The sequence below is a fragment of the Sprattus sprattus genome (genome assembly GCF_963457725.1).
Source record: "Sprattus sprattus genome assembly, chromosome: 12".
Taxonomy (NCBI): Eukaryota; Metazoa; Chordata; class Actinopteri; order Clupeiformes; family Clupeidae; genus Sprattus; species Sprattus sprattus.
The window spans coordinates 20,206,611-20,216,610 of NC_137910.1; the positions used below are offsets into that span (position 1 = coordinate 20,206,611).

Genomic DNA, 10,000 nt, shown 5'->3' on the forward strand with positions numbered 1-10,000 from the left:
ACAGGAAGACAGAGAGAGAGAGAGAGAGAGAGAGAAAGAGAGAGAGAGTTTGTGAGGGGGAGAAGTAAGGGAAGCGAGGGACAATAAACGTCAGGAGATGAAAAGAAGGAATAAAGCAGAGGGCAAAGCAAACGGGACCTTTATAACAGGCCGAGATTAAAAGAGTGGAAACATTTGACGGTACAATAAATGGCCATGACTGACATGACAGAATGGATTGGCTGAGAACTGGTTCTGGTGAGTCAGCAAATCATGCAATTTATTTCCTTTCTTTGCTTTCCGCAAACCCGCTTCTCTTCAATCACATACATCACAATGAAATAGAGTGAGATGGGGGGAAAAAATCACTTATACTAACATGCCGTGTGGGGGGACTCAAGATAAGAAATATAAAACATGGTGCACATCAAACATCTAATATCTCTCCAGTCAGGTGCATTAGAGGTGGATAAAGCATCTCCCATCCATCTCCTCCACATTCCAGGTAGCACGCCCCCCCCCCCACTCCCCTCCCCCTCCAGCACTTATCGACAGATAGAAGATGAAAAACAGCACACTTCCCAGCCTTTAAGTGTATGATGATGGAAAAAAAATGCGTGTGTGGGGGGGTGATGATAGAGAGCAAGAAAAGATAAATAGTCATAACGCACCTCTCTGCCGTACCCTCCACGTCTCCTGCAAGAGAGTGAGAAAAAAGGGAGAAGGTGAGAAGGAGAAGGAATAACAATTCACATTTAAATGCAGGCATTCCGCTGGACAGCTGTGCCAATGCATTTCGCCAGGCTCTTTATTCTTTTCTAACAGCCACACATACACTAATCTAATGCACTACAGCGCTGTAACAATTGACTGTGAAATAAGATACAGGAGGAGCTGGTTAAAGATAAAGAACTGTCACTATGTGTCAAGACAACAGGAATGCTGTGGCTTGCAATTCTTTCACCTCAGGAGCGAGCTTGAGGGTGCATCCAACACTACAATATTGTTTTTAAAGTTACAGGGAAAGAAGGAAAAAAACGTTCCACTTCTTCTTCTTGGAGATAAAGCCACATTGCGACAGGGTACAAGCGTCAGCACTACGACTAATTACTACACCCCACCATTCATATGTTTCTCTTTCAGATGATCCCATGCCTTTCTGACTGACGAGGAGAATAAATGAAGGGTTCCTGAAACGGAGACAAGCTACAGATAAACTGAGAAACCTCCGTGAGTGAAAGAAGACAGGAAAAAGACAAAGGTCCGAATAACACAGAGCACCGAGCAGAAAGCCCACATTATCATTGCTTAATAAATGTCTGGTTAGGGCCGAGACTTTATCAAGGCAATTAGATATACATTCAGAGGGTACTCTTCCTTGAGCACATACTACAACAAGCCTTACGAGTAGTTAGTAAGTGTGCGTGTGTGTGTGTGTGTGTCATAATTAATGTACATCTATCCTTTCACTCTCACCAGATGCTAACTCATGTGTCTGCTCTGAGCTGTTCAAAAGCTGCACCTTCCCAGAACAACCTATGTGATCATATGGACTGGATTTGGACTATACTGTATGTGAGGGCATATACAGTATCAAAAGAGTAAATGTGAGGGTGCCCACTGAAAAAAGAATACTCACTCACATTCATACACACACACACACACACACACACACACACACACACACACACACACACACACACTCACACTCACACACACACACACACACATACACATACACACACACACACACACACACACACACACACATCACTATGGCCTACTGTTATGGCACATGCTTCTCGCTTAATACGGCTCAGAGGAGCAGAAACTCCCTTGCCTCTACATTGGAATGCAATATACAGTATAATGAAATTGTTAAGCTGGCAGAAAATGAAGTACGGGTGTTTTAGTAGATTTCAAATTTCTGACGTTTGTAAAATGTACTGAAACTGTATGGACGTCTGCAATAGGAGTGTGTGGCCATATAGGCATTATGTGTGAAAGCTGTCATCAAAGCAAAAAGTAGCTACTTTGAAAAATGTAAAATATACAAACATATTCTGGTTTGTTTTTTGTTTACTACTTTTGTTTACTCCATAGGTGTTCTTTCATAGTTTAGATGTCTTTTGTAGATTGAAGATTTTCTGTAGAAAATGTATATAAAAATAAAGAAAAAACATTGAATGAGAAGGACACTTTTGACTGGTACTGTAGACTGTATGTGTACAAAGGGTTGCAGTATTTAGATGAATAGATGTACGGTACCCACAGGTATATAGATGTCAAAGATAGAGGAAAATGTGGGTGAGTGATGAGTGAAAATGTACAAAGAATGAGGAAAGACAGAGACATGCAGCGTGGCGTATCTTTATATGTATACTCTTAATACTGGACATGAGGACATGCGGATCACATTCATCATCATCACCAATATCACCAGCTTTTTCATCACATTCATCATTAAAGCACACCCAAATACACTGATGTGCAGAGAGGGTCGAAATCTGCCTCTTAAATCTACAAGTCTCTCAATTTCCGTGATGGTATGGGCTGAGAAAACTGCAATAAAAACCATATCTGATATATCAAACATACGTATTACATAAACTTTACAAAAAATACTTTTTTTTACCCTTCCCCCCCCAATATATATCTGAGAGCTGAATTTCAGAGTTATTCTGAGAAAGTATGAAATGTTGACACAACGAGAAAAAAGAGATGACAGCGAACTCTAAGGAACTCTAAGAGAGATAGAAGGAAGTGATGACAAAGAGAGAGAGAGAGAGAGATGAGGTCAGAAATTGGTGGAGAGTTCGTGATAAACGTTATCTGAGTCTGAGTCACGGAGCGACTGTGGAACCTCGTTTGCGTCGGAGCCTGGCTGAGTCAGTTTTCCGTTGGGCCCGAGGCTGTCCGTTCTCTCTGCCGCGTCTTCGATCAGCAGGAACTTGGTGCTCTTGGGAGTCTGTCTGGTGCTCTTGTCTGCCGGAGCGTTCAGATTCGGGCCGGTGGACGATGTGTCCAGGTTCTTCAGGATCCCCTTCAGGCCTTGCTTCGGCCCCTGTCCATTCTCCAGCTGGAGCAGCGATGTGGGGGTTGGGGTCGACGTGGCCCGCTGGGATATGGGGCGCAGCGTTACCCCATGGAAGGGGGAGGACGGGGGGAGGTGTGGAGGAGAACTGGGGGAGATGGGAGGAGGTGTGAAGCTCCTGAGGAGGGGAGGAGGGGTGAGGGCACTGGGGGAGGTGGGAGGGGAGAGGGCAAGATCAGTTGAGGACAGGGAGGGTGAGGGAGTCATGGTGAGGCTGGCTGAGAAAGGGGGCGGGGGCGGAGGCTGGTCGGGGGGGTCAGGGATGATCTCCACCAGCACCTCACAGGGCCCCACCGTCATATAGCTGGAGATGCTGGAGCTGAACTTGCGCAGGACGGGCGGTGTGGTGCGGGGCACGGGCAGAGCCGTCTCGCCGTCGTCGCCAGTGACGATGATGCTGGGCGGCACGTCCTTGCCCACTGAGGCCAGGCTGTGCTGAGGCGTGCTGGGGAACAGCAGCAGGTTGTCGAAATCCAGCGAGTCCCCACGAGGGTCCCGGGCCGGTGTGTTCCGCTGCTGCTCGACCATTGACGCCTGCTGCTCAAAGTGCCGCGCCTGCTCCCGCACCGACAGCTTGGCCAAAGAGCTCCGCCCACTCAGCAGCTCCAGCTCCATCTCAAGCTCATCCCTGCTCCCATGGAAACCAGACCTTTCCTCATCCGACTCCGACTCAGAGTCCCATAGCTCCTCATCTGGCTTCTTGCGGGCCCAGAGGAGGCCCCGGCTGCCGGAGGAGGGCGACTGGGGGGAGGAAGGTGGCCGGCCCAGGCTGCTGGGGTCCGGGCTGGGCTGGGTGGACTGCATACCCTCCTGGTAGAGGGGGTTGGGAGTGGTGAGCGGATGGTTGTCGGACAGGAGGGTGACGGTGCTCTCGGAGCGTGGCAGGAAGCAGGGGATCGTGCCGTTGGCAGTGCACTGCTGGTGGGCAGCGATTGCCCGCGCTGCTGTAGAGCTGATGAGACGCTGGCGGTCTACTTCCTCGATCACAGACTTCCTGTGTCGTCTGGAGGTTGAGCCAGAGAAGAGGGGGGATGGATGGAGGACAGGAGAGAGAGATAGAAAGGATTGAAAAAAAGTACAGTAGAAATAATGATGTATAGACAAAAGGAGGAGGAGGAAGAGGAGAGGGATGAGAGGAGGAATGACATGATCCCAAAATCCTTTTTGACCCTCACAGGAAAATGAAATCAAATGGACTGTAATAGATTTTCTTTTTTAAAATAGAATAGAAAAAAAAAATTAAATATTTGAAAATTGACATCAAATCATGCAGGAAGTTTGGCTAAATAAGAAACTACTGTCGTTTACTCATCCTCATGTCAGTAGTCCCATGTTGGGTTTAATCTTTTTCTCTGCACATTAGGAGGTAGACAGCAGGCTGTGCCATTAGCATTAGTAGTAGCAGTAGCAGTAGGCGTGAATGGTGTGAAGATCTAGCTGGTTGCTGTAATTCTGCTGGGTAGTTCAGCACTGATAAGCAAATCTTACATGGTTGCTGTCTAGCATCAGGTTGAGTAGCATGTGTAGTATTAAGTTCTTGTTGCAGATAATTCAGCAGAGATTGATAATTCGTTTCTGATTTTAAACATGTTCAAAAATTAGAGGGTAAGACTCTCTCTGACAAAAGCCAGTAAAGCTGTCAGCACTCTGGGATGTGAGATGTGTCAAGGTATCGAGGAGAAACACAGACTTACCCAGACACGGGCATGAAGGGAGGGATAGATTCACAAGTTAGTCAACCAGTACGAGTGAGGGCATAGCTAGCTGAGGGACAGATCGATTGCAACACACAACATTAATAACTAGTCTAGTTAACTAGCCTTGAGGCATCTAAACAGCACACAGCTACAGGCAGCCCTTGGTGCAAAAGCTTTATTCAAGACTTCTGTGATTTGTATTTTGTTTGTTCTGTTCTACAAAATTGTCAGTCACAATTGCTATGAGTAGGCTAACTTATCAATGGGGAGGGACAGAACAGGTAATATACTTACTGCAAGCTACAATAGCCATGAATGCCAAGCAGCAAGCAGGATATAGTGGCGGGGAGATGGAGACAATAAGAGATAGATGCATAAAAAGAGATAGGAGAGAAAGAATGCGTGACTGAATAATGCAAAAGGAAAACAGATGAGAAAACAGACATAGAGAAAAACAGATGACAATGACTTTGAGCATTGTACAAAGTGATGACAGGAAAGGATGTAGAAATGATTTAAAATACATGGATATGGTAATGTGAGGCACATGTGCTGTCTGTTATGTATGATTCCTGAATAGTAAATATTTTTACAACAGTGAATACATTGCAATATGTAATCATGAGAAAGCCTACAGATGAATAATGTAAGATGATTTATAATCTGCTTTTTAAATATTCAGACATATGTTTCTTTTAGAATCATAAATACCACAAGTGGCCTTTAAAATACATTGTCCATAAAGACCTTAAAGGACTAACCTTACAAAGACAGCATAATCCTACACACACACACACACACACACACACACACACACACACACACACACACACACACACACACACACACACAAAGGCTTCCTTAGGTAAACCTGCTGCAGAAAGACTTAATGCAGTGTGTATTGAAGGAAGTAGGAACCCTAATTAAACTCTCTCTGTTAGCTGCTACATTTGCTCAGCTTGCCTTAAATCAACATCACATCAGGACACAGGCCTTTGCCAGCAGTCAATCAGATCACAGCTAAAGCATTACAATTTCATTGGGCATTCAGACAGGTCTTTAGCAAAGCAGTTGAATTCAACAGCATTTATAGGAGGTGTGTCCCAAATTTCAAATGGCGCATAGCAGCAATGAAACAAATAATAAAAAACAACAACCTAAAGGGAAAACAAATAGTCGATCTGAAAGTACCTTTCTCAGCAAAAAAGAAGAAGAGAGACATTAAGCCATAAGGCATGAAATCAAGGGAATATATCGCCTTTCCCATTAAACTCTGACCCTGCGAGAGAAATACAACCTTATGCATTACACAACGCTTTTAGTCTGGTAATTTCAGCTCGAAGCCATGATAAGCATTCAGGCGACCTGTCTGGCAAGCCGTACACTGGCTTTTTCCACCAATGAATGCAAGTCATGCACTTCCGCACTATTGTGCACCAAGGTAGTATAAAAACAGGCAGATAAACACAATGGTTCCGAATGATACATGATGTTAGTGTCACACAGTTACACACACGCCCACACACACAGTGTATTGGAAGGGGATGAGTCTCTGGCTCTAAATCTGTGAAGATTGCTGTGACAGAAGCTGTCAATAAAGAGTATGTGATTAACATCTTTACAAGCACGCGCGCACACACACAAACAGTTGCACAAACATTCAGTCATTCAGGTAAGTAACTTACGTGCCGCCATCTCCTAGCTCCTCGTAGAGATTGGTTCCGGCTTTTGGAGGAGGAGGGGCAGCAGTCTTGGGGGGAAGTGCCGCTTGGATGCGGGCAGTTTTGGAACACTCTGCCTGTCTCCTGCGGAGGGGTTCAACAAGGTCTCATCAGACTTCAGATATTAGAAAAGAGAATATTTAATGACTCAAAGGGGAAGATCACGATCAAGATGTATTAGCTGCTAGGCTGCTATTGTTATTATCAGTATGAACATCTCCCTCAGAAGCCTTTTTCAAAAAGGATGTTTAACATTTCAAACATGAGACACAACCTGTGTCTGAACCCAGTTCACACAGAGCTTGGACGTCCGTCTGTGCTAGCGTCTCCATTTCAGCTCTTTGATATATATGATCATATGTAAAAGGAGAGCCTTAACTGAGCTGTCCGACTCACTGAGAAACTGAGAAACCCAGAAATGTCACTTACTCTTTGAATCTGTTGGACGGATGATCCAGGGACGGCAGGAATGTGGATGGGGAGAAAGAGAGAGGAAGAGTAAAGTGTTAGCTTGTTAGCAGAGACATACTTTGTTAACACAAAAAGCAGGGCTAAAACATTGATGAAAATGTGGCATATCACATGCTTCGCTTTTGTCTTTCCTGGCAAGACATTTCATTCAATCTTAATGTTTAAGGCATTCTGAAGGAACTTTTGAAAAACACACTAGGTGGAAGAGAGGGAATAATTCATGCAAGTCTTCTTCAACACGGGTAATCTTAATGTTCTGGGCAGCCATCTTTCTATCAGTCCACATGGAACACTCTCTTTCACTCGCTCTTTCTCTTTCTCTCTTTCTCTCTCTCAGCTCTCTCCACACACACACACACATCTGCTGCTTCCTGTCCAATTCAAACTGAGAGCCTGATTCAAGTGTTCTGAAAGTCAAACAGAGCTTTGCAGCTCGCTCTTTGTTGTTCGCTGTTGTTCTTCCTTCCATTATTCAGTGGGCAGACGGGGAATGAGAGATGTCCTAGCGCATTGCATCAACCAGCTGCAGGCCTCTCAATCTGATTTAAAACACCTCAAACATCAAACACACCGACTCCTGCTGTGACTAGACAATGTCATCACTGCAATCATCATCACTGCAATCATCATCATCATCATCATCATCATTGTAACCATAATAGTGCTTATTGTTGTTGTAACTATCTGACCTCTCCTCTGTAAACCCTAAAAAAATGGAATTTCAACAGAATGTGGACCATCTGTTAGTTTGTTTATGTGTGTGAGTGTGTGTGTGTGTGGGCTGACGCACATATAACAAGCATCTAGTATAACGTGTGCGTGTGTGTGTGTGTGCACTTTGAGCATCAGGGCCTCCACTGATGTCTGGGCCGAGCAGGTCTGGGGCCCACTTAGAGTCTCTGAGCAGCCAGCTAGGGCTCCCCAGTCGCCCATCAAAATCCCACAAAACTGGCTAGCTAGCTCCTCCTGGGGCCCAGAGTTAGCATTTAGCGTTAGCGGCAAAGCTCTCCGCTGCCTTTCTGAGGTAAATGACATGTGAAATGTGAGCCATGCGGTGCATTGTGGTAGGCTTTGTGAGTCATGAACACTTGGCATGGCAGTAATAGCTGTAGAGAAAAATACAGGGAAAAAAAACAGCCACTAATTAATCTGCTTTCACACGGAACATCCTGCCAGATTAGCTCCTTAAGCATGGCTAATCGCACAGACAGGGTGTGCTTGATACCTGGCACATGCCTCTCTAGATCTCTCTCTTCATTGTCTCTCACTATTTATCTGCCTTTCTGTCTGCTCCTGTTTCCTTGCTTTAACATTCTGGCACACACTTCTTTGTCTCTCTCGCTTTCTGTCAGGCACACACACGCGTGTGAGAGCACACACAAACCAACACACACACAGACACAACAACACACACACACCACAGAGTACCCTGCATGCCTTTTCTGTCCTCTTATTTTCTTTCCATATGGATATCTGTCATCCTCTCTGACACTCCATCTCTTTTGTCCTCTGCCTTCCGCTTTTGTCTTGAACGTCGCTCTGACGTTCCATTTTCTTTTCACAAGACCTTTTGTCAATTTCCCTCTGAACTGATGCTTCGTTACTGAGAATAGCAGCGAGCCTCACCTTGGGCCACAAGGCAAATGGGAACTGCTATTGTGACAGCCGAATGAAAACAGCAATCCATCTAAACCTGCCTCTACTGCAAAACTCCCTGTGGGCCTAAATCATGTGTCGGCACATTAATGAGATTTTTCGAAAAGTGGGAAGTGTGTGTGTTTTTTTTCCACCTCAGCGTACACACAGCCGACATGCTGACTGTTTAACACTCTGCATTCTCTCATTATTGCTGTCACTTACTGTTTGTAGGTAACCATGACGATGAGGATGGCGGGGATGCAGCAGAGGATGATGATGATGGCCAGGGCGAGCAGAGCGCCCTCCGTGTAGCCCACCGCCTGCGCAGCCTTCTTCACGCTGGCAACGATGTCCGGCGAGCGGATCTCCAGGATGCGACCGCCCTGGCCCAGGTACGGCTGGAACTCCTTGTTGATATCCAGCAGCTTGCCGTCCAGAAACCTGCACATGGAGCACAGTGTTGCAAAATACCCTTCACACACACACACACACACACACCTGTCTGCACTTAATCAATTTATCTTACAGATCCTGGTGTGCGAGTTTTGTTTTTGGTGAATATCAATATTCAACAGGAGGGAATGAGATTATACCCTCAGAGCAGACTTTGTAGATCATGCAGTATGTGCAGGTGTTGCTAATACACACACACTCACACACACACACACACAATCACACACACACACACACACACACACACACACACACTAACACACACACAGACACACACACACACACACACACACACACACACACACACACACACACACACACACAGACATACACACACACACACACAGAAAGACATTCAATATACACACAACTGATAAAAAGAAAATGGGACACATTTGCACACATGCAGGGTGTAAAAGTGTGTGTAAGAGGAAGATTGGAGAAGTCGAGCTCATCTATAAAGAGACATAGAGATGAAGATGCAATAAGGAATAATGAGCACGAGGGACCAGAATGCAGTGTGTGATTCTCATGTTTTTTGTTTGCCCAGGCAGACTGAAGTGAAGAGCTCGAGTTAGCCTTCCCATTGTCTCATTATAAGAGCAGCTCTATTAGGATGTCTCACACTGGGCGGGTTCATTTCTGTGGCCGCAGATGTCCTTTGTCTTCTTTCCCCACCATTCCTCACACACTGCAATCTAATGAGAACTTTTTTTTTTTTTTTGCCTGGCTCACCCACACCACCTCCCACTTCAGCTTTGGTTAGAGTGCTATTAACAAGGAACATTGTTTTTCACTGTGGAATAGAGTCTAAAACTGCCATGTCAATGTACAGTATCCAAGCTCCAAGAGTACCGGTATTCTAAAGCATCGAAGAAATTCAAAATCCCAACTTTCGAGCACACCAAGACAAACGTCTTTCTGAGCCCATCAAAACCTTGAGCACT

General features: G+C 45.3%; 1 protein-coding gene across 1 annotated transcript in view; it reads right to left on the reverse strand.

Annotated features, from left to right (window-relative positions):
• Window positions 1-10,000, reverse strand: part of LOC308373013 (protocadherin-15-like) — a gene marked incomplete at both ends in the record, with an annotated part of 150,871 nt that overhangs the window by 6,319 nt on the left and 134,552 nt on the right. The window contains 3 exons of the mRNA XM_080848405.1: window positions 647-675; window positions 6,456-6,575; window positions 8,823-9,041. Of these exons, the coding sequence (XP_080704531.1) occupies window positions 647-675; window positions 6,456-6,575; window positions 8,823-9,041 (368 nt within the window). The remainder of the gene's footprint in view (window positions 1-646; window positions 676-6,455; window positions 6,576-8,822; window positions 9,042-10,000) is intronic.